The sequence below is a fragment of the Sorex araneus genome, chromosome 3 (assembly GCF_027595985.1).
Source record: "Sorex araneus isolate mSorAra2 chromosome 3, mSorAra2.pri, whole genome shotgun sequence".
NCBI classification, from domain to species: domain Eukaryota; kingdom Metazoa; phylum Chordata; class Mammalia; order Eulipotyphla; family Soricidae; genus Sorex; species Sorex araneus.
The window spans coordinates 219,250,667-219,273,272 of record NC_073304.1 but is presented as its reverse complement, the minus strand read 5'-3'; the positions used below and the strand labels follow the sequence as shown (position 1 = coordinate 219,273,272).

Below are 22,606 nucleotides of genomic sequence, written 5' to 3'. Positions count from 1 at the left end.
GAGACCACGCCACCCTGTAGTGTTGAGGGACCATCTGGTACTGGAGACTGAAACAGGGCTGGCCACATGCAGGAAAAGCACCGTAACCTTTGTACCAGCTCTCTGACCCAGGAGGAGGGCTTGGGTGGAGGAAGGGGGGACAAACAAAAATGCCCATGCTGTCATTTCTTTGAACTCATTGACCATCGTCATCCTAGCATCACTAAAGACGCTGCTGAGGTTCTGCTGGTGTCATTTATGCCTTCCGTGACATTGTTTTAGCTCATTGAGCTTGGTGGGTATCTACATTGGTTTCCTAGCGTTCTTGAGGGGCGGGGAGAGAGGAGCCCAGAGTACCAGAGACAGACTGGCTGGGGGTAGAAGGCATTCCTGACAGGCACGAGGCTTTCCATTCTGTGCCTAGCACAGAGAGAGAGAGAGCGAGAGAGAGAGAGAGAGAGAGAGAGATGAAGGCAGCCTGACAGGTGTGTGTGTGGGGGGTGTGTGTATGTGGTATATGTGTGTGGTATATGTATATGTGTGTGTGTGTGTGGTGTGGGAGAATGTGTATAGGGTGTGTGTGGGATGTGGGGGGGGCTGTGCGTGTGTATTGTGTGGTAGTGGTGGTGGTGGCGGTGGTGTGTGTGTGTGGGGGGGTGGGGTGTGTGTGTATGTGGTATGTGTGTGTGGTATATGTATGTGTGTGGTGGTGGTGGGGGGGGATGTGTATAGGGTGTGTGTGGGGTATTGTGGGGCTGTGTGTGTGTATTGTGTGGTAGTGGTGGTGGTGGTGGTGGTGGTGTGTGTGTGTGTGTGTGTGTGTGTGCGTGCGCGCGCGCACCATAACAGTGCTGGGAGAGACAGGGAGTGTAACCCCTGGACCAGGGCCTGGGTGGTGAAGAGAAGGGACTGGAGGGACGGAGAACCTGATGGGAGTCTGGGCCATCTCCTACGTGGGCCACTGGCTGGGGAGGGAGGCTGGGGGGGGGGGGCAGGGATGGTCTCGGGAGGCGCAGGTGGGGCAGGGGCCCAGGCTGGGGAGCTTTGCTAAGCAGCGCGGGAATGCTTTGGGGAACTCTGCCAATGGGGGGATGAGGGGGAGAGGGCTGAGGGGCAGGTCATGGCTGCCTGAGGTGCTCTGGGGTCTTCTAAGGCAAAATGTGTTTGCGGGGGTCGAAGAGATAGTTCAGTGGGTAGGGCATTTGCCTTGCACTCAGCCGACCCGAGTTCAGTCCCTGACACTCCTTATGGTTTCTAGAGCACCATCCGGAGTAGTTCCTGAGTGCAGAGCCAGGAGTAAGCCCTAAGCACTGCCTGGTATGGCCCCAAAGCAGACAAACAAAAAAAGGTGTGTTTGGGGCGGATGTGGGAAGCTGTGCCAAATGCCATGTCACCCATGTCCCCCCAAGGCCCCTAAGCATGGCCCTGAGCAACACTGAGCCTGGCCCTTATGCTAACAAAATTAACAATAAATTGTGGCTTCTAGGGGCAATAGTACAATTGGTAAGGGGTTTGCCTTGCAATGAGGCCGACCTGGGTTTGATCCTGGGCATCCCATATGGTCCCCTGAGCAATGCCACGTGCAATTCCTGAGTGCAGAGCCAGGAGTAACCCCTGAGCATCTCTGGGTGTAACCCAAAAAGCAAAAAAAAAAAAAAAAAAAAAATTGTGGCCTTCCAGAAACCAAGCACAGAGTTTCCCAGAGGGTCGCTGTGTGTGCACTCCTCACGGGCTGGGGGTTTGGGGGCCTGGGAGGGCGGCAGAAGGCACATCTGAGCTGCCCCCAGTTTCCCTCCCACCCCTGCAAACCACCCTGTAAGTTCCTTTGTGGTCTTGTTGCCTTTGATATTGTGCCTCTATCTTTGCATTTTGTCATTTGGAGGATAATGTGTCTGGGAGTTTTCCTAATTGGGTCTATTTTCACCAGGACCCTTCAGACCTCTTGGATCTTGTGTAATCCCCAACTCCGGGAAGTTCTTATCAATGATTAACTATTGTTTCTTCATCACATTTGCCTTCTTGTTCTTCAGGGACTCCAGTGATTCTTTTTTTTTTTTTTTTTTTGGCTTTTTTGGGCCACACCCAACAATGCTCAGGGGTTTACTCCTGGCTCTGCACTCAGGAATTACTCCTGGTGGTGCTTGGGGGACCCTATGGGATGCTGGGGATCAAACCCAGGTCGGCTGCATGCAAGGCAAACACCCTCCCTGCAGTATTATCACTCCGGCTCCCACTCCAGTGATTCTTATATTGTTCCTCATGGTTCTCGGGTATGCTGTTCATTTCTTTTCTGGCTTTTTTCCACCTTCTGCTATTTCCTAGCAGTTTCCTCCTTCTCATTTTGAGCCCCTTGATCTTTTGCTCAGTTCCTGTCATTCTGCTCTTCAGAGCTTCTATTGACTTAAAAAAAATCTACCATGTTCTTCATTTCTATCATTTCTGACTGTCATAGTTTTCTCATTTTAACTTCCATACTTTCTTGTGCTTTGCTGACAGCCCATGCTGTCATTTCTTTGAACTCATTGACCATCTCATCCTAGCATCACTAAAGACGCTGCTGAGGTTCTGCTGGTGTCATTTATGCCTTCCGTGACATTGTTTTAGCTCATTGAGCTTGGTGGGTTTCTACACTGGTTTCCTAGCGTTCTTGCAGGGGGTGAGTTTTTGTAGTTAACCCCTCGAAAGATGTTGAGGGATGAAGCTGGAGGTCGGTCTCTGTCTTCTCTGCCCGTCCTCACAGGATGACAGGGAGAATAACTGAGAGCAGCATGGAATTTGTTGAGTAGGTCTGTAGCTTCAGGAGTTGTGGTGTGGGCCCATAATATGGTGCAGGGCACAGCGGGTAGGGCATTTGCCTTGCACGTGGCCAACCTGGGTTTGATTCCCAGCATCCCATAGGGTCCCCCAAGCACCACCAGGAGTGATTCCTGAGAGCAAAGCCAGGAGTAACCCCTGAGCGTTGTTGGGTGTAACCCAAAAAGTAAAATAATAATGATAATAATAATAATAATAATAATAATAATAATAATAGGAGTGATAGCACAGCGGATAGGGCATTTGCCTTGTATGCGGCCGACCTGGGTTCAATTCCTCCATCCCTCTCGGAGAGTCCAGCAAGCTACTGATAGTATCCCGCCCACATGGCAGAGCCTGGTATATTAAATATGCCAAAAATAGTAACAGGGGCCGGAGCGATAGCACAGCGGGTAGGGCATTTGCCTTGCATGCGGCCGACCCGGGTTCGATCCCCGGCATCCCATATGGTCCCCCAAGCATCGCCAGGAGTAATTCCTGAGTGCAAAGCCAGGAGTAACCCCTGAGCATCACTGGGTGTGACCCAAAAAGCAAAAAAAAAAAAAAAAAGAGTAACAGCAAGTCTCACAATGGAGATGTTACTGGTGCCCGCTCAAGCAAATCGATGAACAATGGGACGACAGTGGGACAGTGCAATAATAATAATAATAACAGCACAGGGCAGGTGTGGAGGCTGCTGGAGGGGCTCTGCTTTCGGTTCCGAATAGGCCCAGGGACATCAGCCGGGGACAGGCTCCCTGGCATGGTGGAGCAGCAGGCAGAGGCCCACCAGCTTTCTTCTGACGACAGCAATGGCTGCGGTTGTGAGGGGGGGACAAGCCAGTCTTTGGGTGGGAGGCCAGGCGCCTAGAGTGTTAGACCCAGCCCAGCCATGAATTCTTCAGAGCCCCCCAGACGTGCCCCGTCCACCTTGCTGTCGTACCACAGCAAAGATGGGGCCAATCTTTCCAGCTCTGAGTGCTGGCATGTGTCTCCCCTATAATACGGCCCCCCTCAGAGGAGCCGTAGGGAAGCACGGGGCCCGTCTGGCCCATGCTCTGTACATGCGCATGCCCTCTCCCCTCAACCCTCCCCCATTTCTTATTTTGTTTGGGGGCCACACCCTGCTGTGCTCAGGACCAACTCCTGGCTCTGTGCTCAGGAATCACTCCTGCAGGGCTCGGGGGACCATCGGAGGTGCCAGAGATCGAACCCGGGTCAGCTGCATGCAAGGAAGCACCCTACGCACTATACGATCTCTCTGGCCCCTGCCCTGCCCCATTTCGTCCCGGCCACCCCAGCGGGGCCCTTGACACCTTCTCCTTCTGTGTTTCATCTCAGTCTCCTGCCAGCAAAGCAGGAGTAAACTTTCCGGCCTCAGCCCAACCGTCCCCTCTAGCCTGGCGGGAGGCCCAACTTCCCTTGTCCGGGGAGGTGGTTCTGGTGGGAATGGCAGGCTGGATGGCAGGTGGGGGACATGAGCTTTTGGGTGAGCCCCTAGAGGAGCTGGCTTGGTGCCCCCCAGGAAAAAGCCAGCTGGGGAAACCTCCGACTCTGGCCAGAAGAGCAAGTACTATTCCAGTGAGCACTGGAAGGGGGAGTTCCCCTGGCTGCCCTCCAGCTGTGAGCGGAAGCCCCTGCTCTGTCTCAGGTGCCCCCAGGACTGGCGCCCGGTGCGCATGGCAAAGCCCAGGACGCCTTCACTGTGGCACTGACAACTTCCCGCACCACGTGATGTCGGGGGCCCAATGCCTGGCGCTCACTGCTCACTGCGGCCAGCCCCACCTCCGTGGGCCTCACAGCGGAGGTGGACGTGGCCACTTTGGCCATGCTGAGCACTGTGTATCGCGGGGCCAAGGAGTACGTGCCCAAGGCCCTCGGCTCCGCCCTGCCAGAGCTGCAGAGATTCCGCCTGTGCCAGGCGCTGCTGCACATGGAGCGCAGCGATCACTGCGGCCCCAGGAGAGGGAGGGACGTGCAGGTGGGTGGCCACAGAGGCCTGGACGGGGCTCGGGAGCGAGGACATCCGGGGGCTGGGCAGAGCTGCACCTGGCAGTGGCCAGCTCGCTCCGCTCATCCCTTCACCCATGAGCTGACTCTGAGCGCCCTGAGGGCATGCCCCGGGGGCCCAGGACCTGGTCCTGAGCTGGCACAGCACCTGGCAGAGTCGTGCTCACGGCACGGGCGTCAGGCTGGTGTGTGCACCCTTCAAGCTGCACCAGCTCTTCTCCGGCTTCTCCTCGGCTCTCTCCACCCCACGGGCGCCTCCTGGGGCTGTGCTGGGGGACACACATCGGGGCGGCCCCGCAGGGAAGATCACAGTTATCGGCTCCCCACTGCGTGAGTTTGACTTAGCGTTGGCAGTGGGGGTCTTGGAGAGTGGCTGTGCATTGTGGGGGGTGGGCTCCTGGACTTGCTGCCCTCCTCAGGACCAGCTCCTTGGGTGCAGCGGGACAGGGGGGCTGGGTCCTTAATGCCCAGGGCTCACCCCCCTGACCCAGCTTCACCTGCACAGACTTGATAACTGGACCTTCCCAGCCTCTTCCAGAGCTCCCTTCCCCTGTGCCGAGTCCCTCCATGGTCCCAGGGGTTCTCTAGGACCCGGGCGATGGGCAGAGATGCTTGGCCCTGGGGTACCCTAATAATTGGTCCTAGTCTTCCCAGAATTAGATGAGGCTCTGCTCACCCTCTTGAGTTGACTCAGGCTCTGATTCTAGAAAAGTCTGGGGACAGGGGGTGGTGTCTTGGCTGCAGGGTAAAGGACCATGTCTTGGGAGCTGAGGGCTGAGGGAAGGAGAACGGGGTTCTTTTTTTTAATTTTTATTTATTTTTGCTTTTTGGGTCACACCTGGTGATGCACAGGAGTCACTCCTGGCTCTGCACTCAGGAATTACCGCTGGCGGTGCTCAGGGGACCATATGGGATGCTGGGAATCGAACCTGGGTCGGCGGCGTGCAAAGCAAACGCCCTACCCACTGTGATATCGCTCCAGCCCCTTTAATTTTTATTTATTTTTGCTCTTTGGTTCACACCTGGTGATGCTCAGAGGTTACTCCTGGCTTCTTGCACTCAGGAATCACTCCTGGCGGTGCTCAGGGGACCATATGGGATGCTGGGAATTGAACCTGGGTCTGCCGCGTGCAAGGCAAATGCCCTACCCACTGTGCTATCGCTCCAGCCCGAGAACGGGGTTCTTGAGTGCGGCTTGACCTCTCTCCCAGCAGTTTCTCTTCCTGGAGAATAGAGGAAGTCCTGTGTGCACGCACTGTGTGCCCTTCTTCCCCACCTCCACTAGCCCGCCTGAGGCTTGACTGTGGGTGACTGTGTATGTAGGCTCATAAATGGAGAAGTGCAAAGTAAGCCTACTTTTGTGGTTGTTGTTTGGAGGCCACACCAGGTGGTGCTCGGGGCTTACTCTCGGCTCTTTTTACTTAGAGATCACTCCTGGTGGGGCTCGGGCACCATACGGGGTGCCAGGGATCGAACACAGGTCAGTTACATGCAAAGCAAGTGACTTCTCTGCTGTACTGTCCAGCCCTGCCCCATCTTTCTTGGTGTGAGCACCAAAATCTGTTAAAGTTTTCTTTTGGTTTTGCGGGGAGTCGAGGCGGGGACTGGAGAGGAGTTTACACTCAGCAGTGCTGAGACAGGACTTTGCTCCCTGCAACGCTCAGGGAGACCAGGTGGAGCTGGGGATGGAACCCAGGTTTCCTATTGCAAGGCCTGCGCTCTGCCCTTTGAACCCCCCGGCTTACTCTGGTCCCGAAAAGGATTCTTTTTTGGTTTTGCAATGGCAGCATCCGAAAGAGTCCTGAGCGCACCCAGTTTATTCCACCTTCTTGTCTCCCTCCAAGTCTGGCTGCTCCCCAGATTCTTAGCCCTCACCTGCCCTCACCTCACCTCTCCATCAAAGGCTGTGACAACCGCAGGACCGTCCTGGCTCCTGGGGAGAGTACCCGAGCTGGGGGGCACACAGATGGGGAGATAGCTCTTCAGCCTCCCCTCATATGGGTCTGCCATTGCTGTGAATGGTGTGGGCATCTGGAGGGGGCAGCTTGTGAAAGCTGGGGGACCGGCTTCTCTTCCGGTCTCCTGGGGGTGTTCGGGCTGAATTGGCAATGAAGTGGTAACCCTGCGCATTGCAGTGTGCCGTCCCCATGGTGATGCATATGTGTGCATGTGTGTGTGCGCATGTGTGCATGTGTGTGTGTGTGCGCACACACATGTGCGCCTGTCCCTACTATCCCCTGCCGTGGCCACTTGGAGCACTTCACACTTGGACATCCGGCTTTTCCGGCTCCCCCGTCCCCATTGTGGGGAGCCCCAGGATGGGCTTTGGTGGCCCTGGGCTTGGGCAGTGCTGCAAGGTGCGGGGGGGGGGGGGGGGCAGGGGAAGGCAGCAGTTTGGCCTCACTCACCCCTGAGCGTGGCTCAACCTAAGAGGTTGCAGAAAGTCGGGCGGCTCCCCACTTCAGACCCCCTTTTCCTTCCTCCTGCAGCAGGCCCAGCCTCCAGCACCCCCAGCCCCCTGCTGGCCTCCCTGCCCCTGCCCGCCAGTCCTCTGCAGCCCCCGCTGGACTTCAAGCACTTGCTCGCCTTCCACCTCAATGGCAACGCCCCACTCAGTCTCTTCCCCAACTTCAGCACGGTAGGTGGGTGGCGCGGCCAGGCTGGGGGGGTCCAGGGGCTGGTGGAAGAGAGTCTCATGGCCTCCCAACGACCCCCAGAGTGAGTAGGTGCTCCCCAGACGGGGACCCCTGGGCCCAGCTTCGCCCCCCCCCCCCCCGGCCAAGGAGCCGAGATGCGTCATCCCTCCCACAAACAGCAGCTCCCCTGCAGGGCCTGGGTGCTGGGGCCTGGACGGGTGGGACAAAGGAGACAGACAGGATGGGGAGTTCATGGCACCTCGAAGTCCAGAATGCGGGCGCTGCGTGCCGGGTGCTGCCCTGGCGGGGGTCCTGGATCTGCTCTGTCGCTGCGCCCCCTCCTGGAAGAATTTCCCCATGAGAAAACCTTTTACAAAAAGGTTTTTCCTGATAAACAAAGGCCCTCAGATATGGAAGAGTTTGACCTGAGTAGATTAAGATATCTAGGTGTCTGCCAAAAAAATGTTAATATCCTCCTCTTTTTTTTGTTTTTTTTTTTTGGGGGGGGTCACACCCAGCAATGCTCAGGGGTTACTCCTGGCTTTGCACTCAGGAATTACTCCTGGCAGTGCTTGGGGGACCATATGGGATGCCGGGGATTGAACCCGGGTCGGCCGCGTACAAGGCAAATGCCCTACCCGCTGTGCTATCGCTCCAGCCCCTAATATCCTCCTCTTAATAACCCTTGGTTCTAAGCAATACATACTGTCCGTGGAGGGCAGTAGGTGCTCTCTGTCCACGAGGCTGTGAGCACTCTGGCCCCCTGCTTCTTTTTCTCTCTTATTTCTGGGTTTGCTTGTTTGTTTGTTTGTTTGTTTTTTGGCTCTTTGGGTCACTCCTGGTGGCCCTCAGGGCTTGCTCCTGGTTCTGCAATCAGGAATTACTCCTGACGATGCTCAAAGGACCATATGGCATGCCCGGGATCAAACCTGAGTCAGCTCAGGTTCAAGGCAAACACCCTCCCTGCTGTACTATTGCTTCAGCTCCCCCTTTTTTTTTGGCTTTTTGAGTCACACCCAGCTGTGCTCAGGGGTTCCTTCTGGCTGTGCACTCAGGATTGCTCCTAGCAGTGCTTGAAGGACCGTATGAGATGCCAGGGATCGAACCTGAGTCAGCCACATGCAAGGCAAATGCCCTTCCTGCTGTGTTATCACTCCGGCTTTTCTGTTTTTCTTAATCCTCACAGCGCCCCTGCTTTAGGCCTGTTCATGGGGGGCTGATCCCCAGCACTTGATAACTGAGTTTCACTTGAAGTTTAATTTGGGGCTGTCTGTGGGTGTCTGTGTGTGATTCCTACGTGTCCTTCCGTCTCAGTTGTGTCCCAGATGGTCTTTGTTATTTATGGTGGTGAATGGGTGTATCTCTCTGTGTGTGAACAGGAGCCCATTTTTTCCTGGATATATGATTAGGTTTTTGTGTTGACTGCTCTGAATCTTCACTTTGTATGTGTGTGTGTGTGTGTGTGTGTGTGTGTGTGTGTGTGTGAGTGTGTGTGTTAGGGGTTTTGGGCCATTGTGAGTTGTGTGTGTTTGAGTGTGTATCTTCTACGTGTGTCTCCTTCAGTTTCATTTCCTGTCAGCTTATGTGCCCGTGTATGTGTGTGTTTGTGTGTGTGTGTGTGTGTGTCCCTCTGTGTGTGTAGGCATGGGAAGGCCAGGTGGGGTAGCCTGGCATGGCTTTCATCTCACTCCCTGAGCTGTAAACCATGCCCTCCCCAATTCGCCCAATCAAATCGAGGGCCGGCGAGATGGATCAAAGGACCTGAGCACCTGCTCTGCAAGTGGGGGGCCTGGGTTTGAGCCCTGGCCCTGATGGTCCCTGGAGAACCACTAGGGGTGTTATTGTACTGGTTCTGGTGTCCAAGTGTGGCACCCCCCCCAAAAAAAAAGAATCACTTATTCACTTAGGAACCCCACTCCATCTTGACCAGAAGTGGGGGGAGTTCTTTGCGGCCACAGAGTAAAGGTCCTGAGGACCTTGTCCCTGCTGTCACTTGCTGGCATGCTCTGTTTCCAGGCATGGGGTGCCTCGTGAAGCCCTTGATGTCTGGGTTGGGGGTCTGAGGTCCTAGCCCTGGCTCCCACTCAGGGACCCCTGGGCCTCTCCTTGCTGTCCACCTCCCCTGGCCTCTCTCCGACTCTCTTGCTCCTCAGATCTAGGGGTGGTTCTGAGCTGGTCAGAGCCGCCAGGGCACCTGTAGGTCCAGCACAGAGAGCGGCTGCCGGAATCGGAGTCTCCAGGGGACAGTTCCCTCCCAAAGCAAAACAGAGACTCAGCGGGTGGCGAGAGAGGTCCCGAGTCCTGCAGAGGCTGGTTCCATTCTCAGCGCCGTGGGGTGGGGGCTCACCTGGCCACGTCCTGCAGGGCTGAGAGCAGGAATGCTCCAGTGGCAGACTGGACACTTCCCTAGCCCGTAGCCGGCACTGCCCCCTACCACAACCTGACTGCAGGATGACTGTGCCCTCCTCCGCTTCACAGATGGACCCGGTCCAGAAAGCTGTCATCAGCCACACATTTGGGGTCCCCTCCCCTCTGAAGAAGAAGCTCTTCATCTCCTGTAACATCTGTCACCTGAGGTTCAACTCAGCGGTGAGAGGGAGCAGTGTGCACAGGCTGGAGAGGAGGCTGGGGGCTGGACCTAGGGCTTCTGGGGGCTCCTGGAGGATGGGGTGGCCTGGGGGTGATGGTCCTGAGGCCCCCAGACCTTTGTCCATCCCAGCCTCTCTTCTCCGGATATAATTTTGTGTGTCTCTGTGTAATTAGCACACCCCCCTTTATTTATTTATTTATTTATTTATTTTTATTTTGGTGTTTGGTCACACCCAGTGATGCTCAGAGGTTACTCTTGACTCTGTACTCAGGGGTCACTGAGGGGCATGGGGCACCGTATGGGATGCTGGGGATCGAACCTGGGTTAGCCCTGTGCAAGGCAAGCACCCTCCCCTCTGTACTATCACTCTAGTCCCTAAATAGCCACTTTTACCTGCATAGGGATTAATGTGTATGTATGTGATTAATGTATGTAAGTGTGCCAGCTGTTTGCGCCAGTTCTCTGGCTCTGTGTTTGGTTGGAGGAGTGGTGTGCATTCCTTACGGCTTCCTTCCCCCGACCCTTGTCCATTTAGCCTCCCATCTCTGGGGGCCTGGACCCTTTCCCTCTCGGCTCCCCAAGGCGTCTCTCCCATCTTCTGCATTCTGCAAGGGAGCAGGTGGCTTGCCTACCCCTACTCCGGCTGCCAGGAGCCGCCCCATCATCTCCTGGCCCAGAGATGACTGCTTTTTTTGTTTTGTCTTTGCTTTTGGGTTTGCACCCAGCAATGCTCAGGGGCTCCTCCGGACTCTGTGTGTGCAGGCTAGGGGGTCGGTCACTCACACTGGTACTTGAGGAGTCAAGGCTCAAACCCAGACCTCCTGCAGGCAAAGTGGGTGCTCTAGCCTTTTGCACCATCTCTCAGTCCTGGAGCTGAGTTTGTTTTTGTTTTCTCTTCTTTTTCTTTTTTTGGGGGGCAAGGGGGTGTTGGTGGGGGAGGGCCATACCCAGTGGTGCTGCTTACCTCACCCCCTGGTGGGGCTTGGGGTGCATCTGGGGTGCCAGGGATCAAACCTGGGTCTGCTGTGTGTGTGAGGCGAGTGGCCCCCGCCCTCTGTACTGTCTCTCCAGCCCCTGGAGTTAAAGCTGCCATGGTCTCTCCGTGAGATAGAGAGAGAAGCTGTGATGTCATCAGGCTTGTTTTTGTTTTTTTGCTTTTTGGGTCACACTCAGCAATGCACAGGGGTTACTCCTGGCTCATGCACTTAGGAATTACTCCTGGTGGTGCTTGGGTGACCATATGGGATGCTGGGAATCAAACCCGGGTCGGCCGAGTGCAAGGCAAACGCCCTACCCGCTGTGCTATCTCTCCAGCCCCTTGTTTCTTTTTTCTTTTTGGGTCACACCCAGTGATGTTCAAGGGTTGTTCCTGACTTTGCATTCAGGAATTACTCCTGGCGGTGCTTGGGGGACCATGGGATTTGGAGGGGTGGTTGAACCCGGGTCGGCTGTGTGTAAGGCAAACGCCCTAATCGCTGTGCTATCGCTCCAGCCCCAGTCAGGCTTGTTTCAGATGAGGAAGCAGCCGCCAAGAGGTTAAGTGACTTCCTTGAGGCCATGCAACCTGGATTTAGGTCCCGGCCTGGCTGATCACCGCCCCCGTGCTTGCTATAGAGTTTCCCCCTCAGCGGGGAGGGGCCTCTTCTGGTCTCCCAGGAAAGGCTCCACTTCTGTCTGGGCAACTCTGCTTTTGATTTTTTTTTCTTTTTGGATCACACCCGGCGATGCTCAGGGCTTACTCCTGGCTCATGCACTCAGGAATTACTCCTGGCGGTGCTTGGGGAACTATACGGGATGCTGGGAATCGAACCCGGGTCGGCCGAGTGCAAGGCAAACACCCTACCCGCTGTGCTCTCGCTCCAGCCCATGTCCAGGCAACTGTAGAAGTTCAGGATGATGCTTCTCTGAGGGGTCCAACTTTCTTACAGTTGGGAATAAGCCAGGGTCCTAGGACCAATGAGTGGGGTCAGTGTTGGGCTGGGGGGTGGGGGGTGCTATTGAGGCTTTCAGGTTATGAGAGTTGTGCAAGAGATGGACAGAGACTACTCTGAAGAAGAGATTGAATTTTCTCTCCCCTCCCCTTCCCTCCCTTCCCTTCCTCTTCCCTTCCCTCCCCTTCCTCCCCTTCCTTCCCCTTCTTTCCTTTCCCCCTTCCTCTTCTCTCTCCCCTTCCCCTTCCCCCACACCCAGGAGTGCTCAGATGTCATTCCCGGCTCTGTGCTTAGGGGGTCACTCCTGGCGGGGCTTAAGGGACCATATGCAGTGCCACAAATTGAAGCAGGGTTGGCAGCATGCAAGGCACGTGCAGCGACCCCATATTCTCTCTCCGGCACTGTGTCTTCTCAATGCTGGGCACTGCATGGTGCATAACAAAAAAGGAGATTTTTTTTGGCGGAAACTAAAGGAAGCTGTGTATGTGCTGTGAGGCACACCCCCAAAGTGTGGGGCTGCTGTGTTGTCTTGCTGGTGCGATTTGCAATTTGGTCACGGACATTCATCGAGCACCTGCAAGGTCACTGGGGTGCCCCTCGAATCCATTCAACCCATTAAGGTCAGTGTGGTCATTGCAGCATTAGTGAGGGAGACCAAGGCTCAGAGAGGTAGTTAGATCTGCCCCAGGATGCACAGCCTTTAGTGGCAACAGCGTCAGAACTGGAAGCCTGTGGCTGCTTGCATGGAGCCTGTGTGGTGCTGACCATAGCAGCGGCAGGACCCGCCCCAGGTCAGCCAGGGCTGACCCTGTGCCCTCCCCCTTACAGAACCAGGCAGAAGCGCATTATAAAGGCCACAAACATGCTCGCAAGCTCAAAGCCGCAGAAGCTGCCAAGAACAAGCAGAAACCACCAGACCTGGCCCGGGAGGGGGTTCCGGGCTCTCCAACTCCAGTTCCCACTAGCGCGGCCTCTGAAGAGCCACAGAGCAAAGGTGAGTCTTGCTTTATTCATTTCTTTCTTTTCAGCTCACCTGGCACTGTTTGCCAGCAGTCAAACCCCGTACCCAACCTGTAGGTCAGACGCCTCCCAGCCCCAAATGAAGGCCGGTCTTGAACTCTTCTCATCCACCCCCAGTCCGGCTGCTGACTCGGAGTTAAGAGATTTCTGCTCATTTGCGATTGTGCTCTCGGAGCATCTTCCATCCGTACAGCTGCACGACACCTCCAAAGTTCATAGTACTGTCAGCCCAGCAGGATCAGAGCAAATGTGATGGGAAAGTTGCATAGAGACCACCAAGCTCCGTGAGCCTAAACAGTAACACAGTAACACAGAAGGCTCAACTGCCACCCACCAGCCCGGCACATCTTTATTTTTTTTTTTTTATTTTTTTTATTTTTTTGCTTTTTGGGTCACACCCAGCGATGCTCAGGGGTTACTCCTGGCTTTGCACTCAGGAATTACTCCTGGCAATTCTTGGGGGACCATATGGGATGCCGGGGATCGAACCCGGGTCGGCCGCGTGCAAGGCAAACGCCCTACCCGCTGTGCTATCGCTCCGGCCCCCCGGCACATCTTTAGATGATGACTTTATTCACTAACACCGTTGTGAGATGCAACAGTGATCACAAATGGATGCTTTTTTTTTTGAAGTAAATAGATTTTATTTGGAGGGTTTTTGAAGGTGTGAAGGGGGAGAGAGTGAAAGAGAGCGAGAGTAACGCGCTCAAGAGGGAATGCGAGTTTCTCCGAGGGTGGAGGGAGCCCTACACACATCCCAGCATTAGACATGAAAGCATGAAAGTCCACATCTCAAGAGGGGAGATGTGGGTGACACATGTGCTCGGGTGACACATGTACTCGGCCACGTGGGCACAAGCAGCACATGGGCTTGGGCAGCATATGCGCCACAAAAAGACTCTTATTGGTCTAAGTTTTGATACTTGCATTTGCCTTTGTGTCATAGCAAGCAATATGAAGTAAATTTATGCTTGCAAGGAGTCAGGCTTGGGTGGGGGGTGGGAAACTGGGGGCTTTGGTGGAGGGAAGGGCACACCGGCGGCGGGATTAGTGATGGGATACTGGATGCCTGAAATAACTGTATTATAAACAACTCAGTAAATCACGGCGCTATAATTAAACAAGTTAGAAGGTCATACCCAATCAAGCTCAGGAGCCCTTCTACTGCTTGGAGGTGTTCAGGGATCATATGGGATGCTGGCAGTCGAACTCAGGTTGGGCAGGTGCAAGGCAAGCGTCCTGCTGGCTGTACTGCCTCTGCGCCCCCAAGCTGGCTTCAGACTTTTTTTTTCTTTTTGGGTCACACCCGGCGATGCACAGGGGCCACTCCTGGCTCTGCACTCAGGAATTACTCCTGGCGGTGCTCAGGGGACCATATGGGATGCTGGGAATCAAACCCGGGTCGGCCGTGTGCAAGGCAAACGCCCTACCCATGCTATCACTCCAGCCCCATGGCTTCAGTCTTTTATAGAAGGCCCTCTAGGATTGCTCTCAGCTGACAACCATAATAGCGAGATAGAGTTAAAAGCTGCAGCGTGTCAGGGCCATGAGGACTTTCTGAGACCATCTTTCTGGTGTCTGAAGCCCAAAGAAACTGAGGCACGAAGAGTCCGAGGTTGGTCCCATGAGTTAGAGGGAGAGTGGGGTCTGGGATGCAGCTCAGGCCGCCCCATGCAGAAGCCTCCACCCTTCCATGCCTCTACCCTTCCATGCCTCCGCCATCAGAACCTCTGGGACCTCACTCTGCTGCCGCCCTTCCTCCTCCCTAGAAGTTCCTGCAGCGCCCCCTGCCGGCCCCCTGGCGCAGTCACCACTGGCTCCGGACCCTGCACCGGGGGAGCCCGCCCAGCCAGACCCCCTGGACGCCGCCTCCTCTTCATCTTCCTCCTCCTGCCCTCCCTGCTCCCCCGAGCCTGGGACGGAGGAGCCCGCGGGGTCTGCTGCAGAGAGCGGGGATGGCAGGAGCGAGAAGGGGCCCCTCTACTGCCCCACGTGTAAGGTGACCGTGAACTCTGCCTCCCAGCTCCAGGCTCACAACACAGGTCAGTGTCCCCAGCCCGGGAGTCTTGGTCAGAGCCCAGGGCCGGCTCACAGGGCGGTGAGGGGTCGGGGTTACTCCAGAGAACACAGGCCAGTTGGTCTCTGTGTGGCTCCACACCAGGAGGCCTGCCTGGAGGAGGTGGCAGGAGGCTGCTTGGAAGTACCCAGCTCCTCTTGTGGCTGCTGGGGAGCCCGTGTGTGTGTGTGTGTGTGTGTGTGTGTGTGTATAGAGCCCCCTGGGTGACGGGGAAAGGGGTCCCCGAGCCCTCGAAACACCGGCCCCTCTTCCCTGCTGAGACCGGCTTGTCTCCCCCCTCAGGAGCCAGACACCGGTGGATGGTGGAAGGCCAGCGGGGAGCTCCCCGAAGGAGCCGGGGCCGCCCAGCATCCCGCGGCGGAGCTGGACAAAAGGCCAGGAGAGCGGCGGGGGGCCGGGGGGGCCGGCAGGGGCCCAGCCCCCCCTTTCACTGTGCTCTCTGCCAGCTCCAGGTCAATTCCGAGACCCAACTCAAGCAGGTGGGGGGAGAGGATCTGGGGGGGAGCAGGGGGCGGGGGCGGGGGGCACGGAGTCTGGGAGAGCAGGCGGGCTGAGCAGGGCTGCGGCGAGCCTGGCACGCCCAGGGGCTCCCGGGATCCCGATTTTCTACCTCCAGGGTAGGGCCCGCCCAGGATGCTGCCGGGTAATGTTCAATGTCAGAAGCGGGCAAGCCCGGGCTAGGGCAGCAGGGAGGGGGGCCAGGGGGCCTTGGGCGTCTCACCCTGTTCCCAGCCTGTGTCCCTCCGACAGCACCTGAGCAGCAGAAGACACAAAGACCGCCTGGCCGGGAAGCCGCCCAAGGCCTGCGGCCAGCACAGCAAGCTGCAGAAGCAGGCGGCGCTGGCTGTGAGTATCCTCAAGGTACCTGTCTGCAGGCGGCCAGCCAGCTGGGCAAGGGGGTGGACAGAGAGGAAGCTAGCTGGAGGCCAAGAGCAGGACCGGGATTGGCTGTCTTGGGACCTGGCAGGAGGAATTTCAGTAATGGCAGAAAATGGGGCTGGGGGTGCTGGAGCGATAGCACGTGGCCGACCCGGGTTTGATTCCCAGCATCCCGTATGGTTCCCCAAGCACCGCCAGGAGTAATTCCTGAGTGCATGAGCCAGGAGCAACCCCTGTGCATCGCCAGGTGTAACCCCCCCCCAAAAAAAAGGGGAGCTGGAGCAATAACACAGTGGGTAGGGTGTTTGCCTTGCACATGGCCAATCCGGGTTCGATTCCCAGCATCCCATATGGTCCCCTGAGCACCGCCAGGAGTAATTCCTGAGTGTATGAACCAGGAGTAACCCCTGTGCATTGCCGGGTGTGACCCAAAAAGCAAAAAAAAAGAAAAAAAGAAAGCGGGGTCACCAGAGAGTGGGCAGGCAGCGCTTGACCCCACCCCAGCACCCAGCACCCCCGCCCTGATCTCTCCTGAGTCCCTCCACCTCCCAGGGCAGGAAGACAGCTGGGAGAGAAAGCGCTCCGGAACGGAGCTTTGGAGCTTTGGGGGTGGGGAGAGGCTTTCGGCCTGGAACCCTCAAAGGCACGAATTTTATTCCTGCGGCCAAAGCCCCAGGCAGGCTGGAGCCCTGGGCAGACGGGCGTGGGATTCCGCCGGGGTCAGCGCGGCCCGTTCTCTCTCCTCTGCAGTCGAAACTGGCCTTGCAGAAGCAGCTCACCAAGACGCTGGCAGCCCGCTTCCTGCCCAGCCCGCTCCCCGCCGCTGCGGCCCTCTGCGCCCTGCCCGGGCCCCTGGCCCTGCGACCCGCCGCAGCCACCACGCTCTTCCCGACGCCCATCCTGGGCCCCGCTCTGTTCCGCACGCCCATGGGAGCTGTCCGCCCAGCAGGGCCCATCCTCTTTGCCCCCTACTAGCCTCCCGCAGAGGCTGGGGTGGACTTCCCTGGTGTGGCTCAGGCAGAGGCCTCAGCTCCTGCATTCCATGGGGCCCACTTGGGCTTCCTGCCCACACGTCTAGCAGGAGCTGGGCTGGACTTCAGGGTAGCTGCCCTTCACGACTCCGACTCCGTCAGGACTGGAGATTGGATCCCAGCCAGAGCCAGGACCGCTCCTGCCCCCTTCCCAGCCCCCTAGGATGGCCCTGGGCTCCGCCCTGCATTTCCCGACCCAATTAACGGGCGAGACACCAATGAATCCCAAATATCTATGCAAAACCTCCACCACCCAGGACCCTTGCCCCCACACCCAGAGGCCCTGGGACTCTGAATGAGCCTGGGGACGGTGACCTGTGACCACTACGCCCCCACGAGGCTCTCCCCATTTGCTGGATTCTCTGGAGACTCTCTAGAAGTGTGGAGGGTCTCAAGCGGAAGTGGGGTCCGTCCAGTTCTGTATGTGCCGTGTGGCCAGGGGGTGTGCAGAAAGGAGCAGAGGGGAGGTGGGGTGAAGCCAGAAGGGAGCTGCTGGGATGAGGGTGTGGGCTGGGCTGGGCGCCCCGTTTTCACAGAGCCATTGATTCCCTCCAAGTCCTCCCCCCTTATCTCTCAATATCTTCCTCTCTTTTCAGCGGGGCACTGGATCTCCCCAGACTGTGCTCTTAGCTATCGCCCACCCCCCAGCGTGCCCCCCTACATGGGTCCCTAGCACCACAGCACCTTCTGTCCTCCCAGACAGCCCATGGTCCCCCTGGCTGTGCAGCGGAGTGTGGGAGCCCGTGCTAAATGACCCAAGTCCCATTTTCACGCTGTCGGAACCATCGTCCCCCCCTCCAGCACCATCCCACACCAGCCCTGCCCCCCAAAACATGGCACTTTGCCAGTTCCCACCATTTTCTGTTTTTTTTTTTTTTTTAAAGTTGTTTCCACTGGGAGAAGAAGGGGAGGGAAACTTTTTGATAACAGTTGTGGTTTTATTCTGTCCAATGCCGCAATAAATGAACTTTACACCTGAGCCTGTGCCTGACCGGACTCACCCAGCCCCAGGTCACCCGTCCAGCTCCCCCCCCCTCCCCGTACTGGCCTCGTGGAGGAGGGGTGAGTGTAACCAGCCTTTCTGAGAACTACAGAGGGGTCACCTGAGGAAAGGAAAAGCTAGAGGAGCACCTGGTGCAGCCTCCACCCGGCAGCTGGCTCACCTCTCTGCGGCTGCGTGCTGAGAACCACCGCAGCCAAAGGTGGACGTCCACGGTCCTGGGCTGCGGGCCCAATGGGCAGCCAGCGGCCCTCTGGCACCAGCAGACAGTGTGCTTCTGCCCCCTGGTGGCGGGGGACGGGGATGCAGCGTCCCCGGCGCCAGGGCCGGGTGGGGCCATAGCACCTTGAAAGGGGAAGGCGAGTACCATCAGAGCTGGCCAGACAGTAGCCACTGGCGTTGTGGAATCGCAGAGCGGGAGAGGTCCTGAGAGATCATCTCAGCAACTCCCATCGCTTTACAGATGAGAAAACTGAAGCGAGAGAGGGCGAGGCAGGGCCCCGGAGTCACGCGTGACTCAGCACAGCTGGCATGGCCAAGAGGCCCCCCGGCTCCCTGAGCAGGAAGGCGGAGAGGCGAGGGAGCAGTTCCCCGGGGCGGACTCCTCCCGGCCCTGGCACGCAGATGCCCTCCTTGGACGCCCCATTCCAGGATGGGGTTCGAATGTGTCACAAGCCAGAAGCCCAGAGACGTGCGCCCCCCCACCCCCACCCTCCGCCATCAGCCCGGGACAGAAGCTGACCCAGCACTACACATCCCCACCCAGGGCAGGTGGGAGGGACACTGAGGCACGACGGCCCCTTCAGAGGTCACCAGGGTCAGAGGGGATGGAAGTGGGGGTTACCTGCATTTCCCAGAGCTGGGACGAAGCAGAGGTGGCCTGGGCCAGCCCAGCTGCCTGCCCAGGTGGAGAGCACCACCCCGTGACCGTGGCCGAACTGCCTGACCCTCCCTGACCCCAGAGACCCACTTCCAGAGCCCCCCCACCAAACCCCCCGAGTTGGACAGGGTTTGGGAAGGGGAGCGGCGAGGCAGCTCCTCAGCCGTCCAAGGAGCCGCTGCCCTTGTTCTTGCGGCTGAGGGGGAAGGCGGACTTGCTCTGCGGCTGGGTCATCTTGCTGGCCAGGTAGATGAAGGGCTCCAGCAGGGAGCGGCGGTCGGCCACCGACACTTCCCAGAGTTTCACCTTCTCCGACTTGGCCCAGTGCTGTGCCACGTCCGGGTCTACGCGGCGCTGCTCCTGCAGGTCACACTTGTTGCCGAGGACCACGATGGTGACCTGGGGAAAAAGAGAGGGCCAGCGAGGCCTGTGAGTGCGCCCGCCTCGGGGCTGGTGACCACCGACGGGCCCAGAAAGGGCGTCTCAGTGGCTGAGGCCATCCCAAGTCACATGACACGAGACAGAGAAAGGGGCAGAAAGGGGCGGGTGTGGGAAATGGCTGCAGGGCCCCTCCTTCCTCTACAAATTCTGGCTCCCACATTGGCTCAGGGGCATTACGTGTGTCTTGCATGTGTGAGGTCCCGGGGTTCAACTCCTGGCACCACACAGTCCCCTAAGCACCAGGAATAACCTCCAAACTGAGAGTAGTCCCCAAGGATGAGCCCAAAATCAAGAACAAAAATGAATTCTGGGGGCTGGAGCAATAGCAGAGCGGATAGGGCGTTTGCCTTGCACGCGGCCGACCCGGGTTCTAATTCCAGCATCCCATATGGTCCCCTGAGCACTGCCAGGGGTAATTCCTGAGTGCAGAGCCAGGAGTAACCCCTGTGCATCACCGGGTGTGACCCCTCAAAAAAAAATGAATTCTGGTCCCCCGGCTGACCCTCCATCTGCCCACTGGCAGTTTCTAGCTGAACAAGCAGTACAGAAGCGATTCCAGTACTCCAGTTTAAAGAGTACTTGAGGGCCGGAACAATAATACGGCAGGTAGGGTACTAGCCTTGCACACGTGGCTGACCGGGATTCAATCCCTCACATTCCATCTGGTCCCTCTGAGTGCAGAGCCAGGAGTAACCCCTGAGCATCACCAGGTGTGACCCAAAATTAGAACAAAAGAAAACAAAGGGGGGCACTTGGGTCCAAGGAACATGACTCAAGGTCTAGAGCACAGGTTTTGCATGTGGGAAACCTGTGTTTGATCCCTGGCACCACATGGTTCCCATGGTACAGCCAAGAATAACCCCACACCTGCACCATTAGGTGCCCCTGCCAAAAAACTCAAAAAAAAAAAAAACCAAAGAGAAAATGAGGAAACACTACTTGGGACTTGCAGCCTTCGGTCAGGGACCTCCTAATCTGAAGCAGTTTCTGGCTCAGTTGCCTCAACACATGGTCCCCTCTAGGGGTGCAGGCACCTTCTATCCAGGGGCCCCCATCCTGTTCCAGTTCCTGACCCATGTCCTGGAAAGTCCATGAGGAATGGCACAGGGCAGGCCCCCAGCCCGGGTCACCACCGTCCCTGCCCCAACCCAGACCTCCTTCTTGTCCTTGGACTTGTCAATCTCCTTCTTGAGCATCTCCACGCGCTGGAAGGACTCCCGGCTGTCCGTGCTGTAGACCAGGACAAAGCCATCGGTGCAGGAGAAGCAGTGTCGGGGCAGCTCGGCCCCATCACGGAGCCCCCGCGTGTCATAGAAGCGCACCTGCTCCCGCACCCCCCGGTCCGTCTCGATGGAGCCCACGTAGATGTCCTCCTGCGTCTCAATCATCTCAGAGCCTGGGAAAAAGCCAGGAGAGACATTGGCTGGAAGGCAGGAAATGCAAGGGGACTAGGTGGCCCGAATGAAGAAAAAGGAAGGAATGTGGGGGCTGGGGGGGGGTTGGGGGAGAAGGTCAGAGGCTCAGATTCTGGCCGAATTGAATGATTTGGGGGAGCTGACATGACTTTTCTGCTAATACAAAACACCAACAATTAACTTGGAGCTGTGCCTCTCTGCCTCTAGTACTGGCTTCCCTGTTCAGTGTTGTCCGGTGGGGGCTATTAAGCAGGTTTTATTCTTTGGGGGTGCAATAGCCACCAGGAGCCACTATCAGCCCTGGCCTGCTGGGACCCATGCGCCCCCTCCCTTCTGCCTCCACCACCTTCACAACACTCACCCACTACATGGTTCCCATACAGCAGCTGCTCCAGGATTGAGGTTTTGCCCACAGATGCCTGGCCACACACGACCACCTTACAGCTTTTCCCCATGCTTGGCCTCCAGCCTGGAAAAGCAGAAGCAAAGGGGGTGAGGGAAGGAAGAGTGCATCAGAACAGAGCCGAGGGCCTGAGAGATAGTACCTCGGGCAGGGTGCTTGCTTTGCATGCGGCTGACCCAGGTTCTATCCCCACCATCCCATACAGCCCACCCCCCACCTCCCAGCCTGCCAGGAGTAATTCTTGAGTGCAGAGCCAGGAGTAACCCCTGAGCACCGGCCAGGTGTGGCCCAAAAACCAAACCAACCAACAAACAAAAGAATAGGGCTGACCACCCAAAACAGAGTCCAGCACTTCCACTAAATGAGTAGCCTCAGACATCCACACCACTCTAGCTGGGTGAGGTGTCTGCATCCACTCCTGGGCAGATAATCTTACTAGACTTAATTCCACTGTGAGGCCAAAAGAAACCACTCAATAAATGTTGCCATTAAAGGGGAACAGTAGCTGAGTTAAAGCCTCCCGGGCCTGTAACCTAAGGGATTCCTTTCCGTGCACTGGGGAACAATCGCCAGCTGCTTTCAGGGGTCCACGGAGAAAGACATCACTCCTCCTGGGGAAAGCAGACATTTAAGGGGGATATTCTGCTTTCCTGCATCACTTCTCTGGACAACAATGAATTCGTTTTAATTCCCAGCCATGCCCATGGTTCAGATGGGACTAAGTAAGAAAGGAGAGAAGAAATCTTCAGGGTAAAATCTTCAGCAATGTAATTCTTGCTGTGGCTGACCTTGTAGATTCTGGTGCTAAGTAAGGCTCAGATGCAGAAAGCCGCGGGTCAGGAGATCCCGGGCGCTCCGAAGCGGGCAGACGTCTCAGAAGTAATCCAGACAACGCCCCTCCTACCCCCTCAACAGTAATACGCTAACCACACCCCCAAAGGTCTGCAACAGGCATTGGAGAAGAAACCTCCCTGCCCCGCTTCCACCAAAGGGCATCCTCCCAGGAACCCACGATGAAGGAATGTGACAGCCACGGGGGGGGGCTTCACCCCTATTTCCCCACCAGGGGGTACCCCGGAGGGAATCCGTGAGACCCGCCAACTAGGCGGTCCAGACGCGGTGGCCTATCGCAGTTTCCCCGCTCCGTACCTCCTCGAGGGGCTCCCGCAGCACCCTAACCGGGTCCCTGGAGGGGCGGCGGCACCGGGGCAAAAGTAACACAGCCACCGGAACTCGGCTCTTCCTCTGGCCCCGCCCCCCACTTCCGTCCGGCGAGAGAAATTCCGGCTGCACAGAGCGGGCGCTAGCCCATAGCGCCCCCAGAGGCCGGCGGGGGACTGACGGATTATGCTCCCGAGCTGGAGGTGAGCGGCGGGCGAGGAGTGGGGATGTGGGGGTGTGTGTCAGGGTTGCCTGGATGCTGGGGTTCTGTTTTCTCTGATGTCTAAAAGTTCTTCGTCTAAAGACAGTCATAGGAACATTTCGTGTATTCATTCAGTGTCTTCTGAGCACCTACTCTGT

At 57.1% G+C, this 22,606-nt stretch overlaps 2 protein-coding genes across 3 annotated transcripts in view; one reads left to right on the top strand and one right to left on the bottom strand.

The window, feature by feature from the left end:
• ZNF385C (zinc finger protein 385C) overlaps positions 1–17,737 on the top strand; it is a 54,588-nt gene extending 36,851 nt beyond the window's left edge. Inside the window, exons 4-10 of one of the 2 annotated variants that reach the window (XM_055130090.1) lie at positions 7,272–7,420; positions 9,897–10,007; positions 12,768–12,933; positions 14,729–15,001; positions 15,319–15,515; positions 15,787–15,882; positions 16,666–17,737. In XM_055130090.1, coding sequence (XP_054986065.1) covers positions 7,272–7,420; positions 9,897–10,007; positions 12,768–12,933; positions 14,729–15,001; positions 15,319–15,515; positions 15,787–15,882; positions 16,666–16,890 — 1,217 coding nt within the window. In that variant the 3' untranslated portion in view covers positions 16,891–17,737. Of the gene's footprint in view, positions 1–7,271; positions 7,421–9,896; positions 10,008–12,767; positions 12,934–14,728; positions 15,002–15,318; positions 15,516–15,786; positions 15,898–16,665 lie in introns of both variants that reach the window. The other variant, XM_055130089.1, reaches the window with a different exon arrangement.
• A 210-nt stretch (positions 17,738–17,947) lies between these two features.
• Positions 17,948–22,358, bottom strand: NKIRAS2 (NFKB inhibitor interacting Ras like 2). Its single transcript, XM_004608775.2, has 4 exons — positions 22,235–22,358; positions 21,044–21,151; positions 20,422–20,663; positions 17,948–19,225 (listed from the first exon to the last, which is right to left on the bottom strand). Exons 2-4 carry the CDS (start codon positions 21,135–21,137, stop codon positions 18,986–18,988), a joined length of 576 nt encoding a protein of 191 aa, XP_004608832.1. The 5' UTR covers positions 21,138–21,151; positions 22,235–22,358; the 3' UTR covers positions 17,948–18,985.
• Positions 22,359–22,606: the final 248 nt, after the last annotated feature.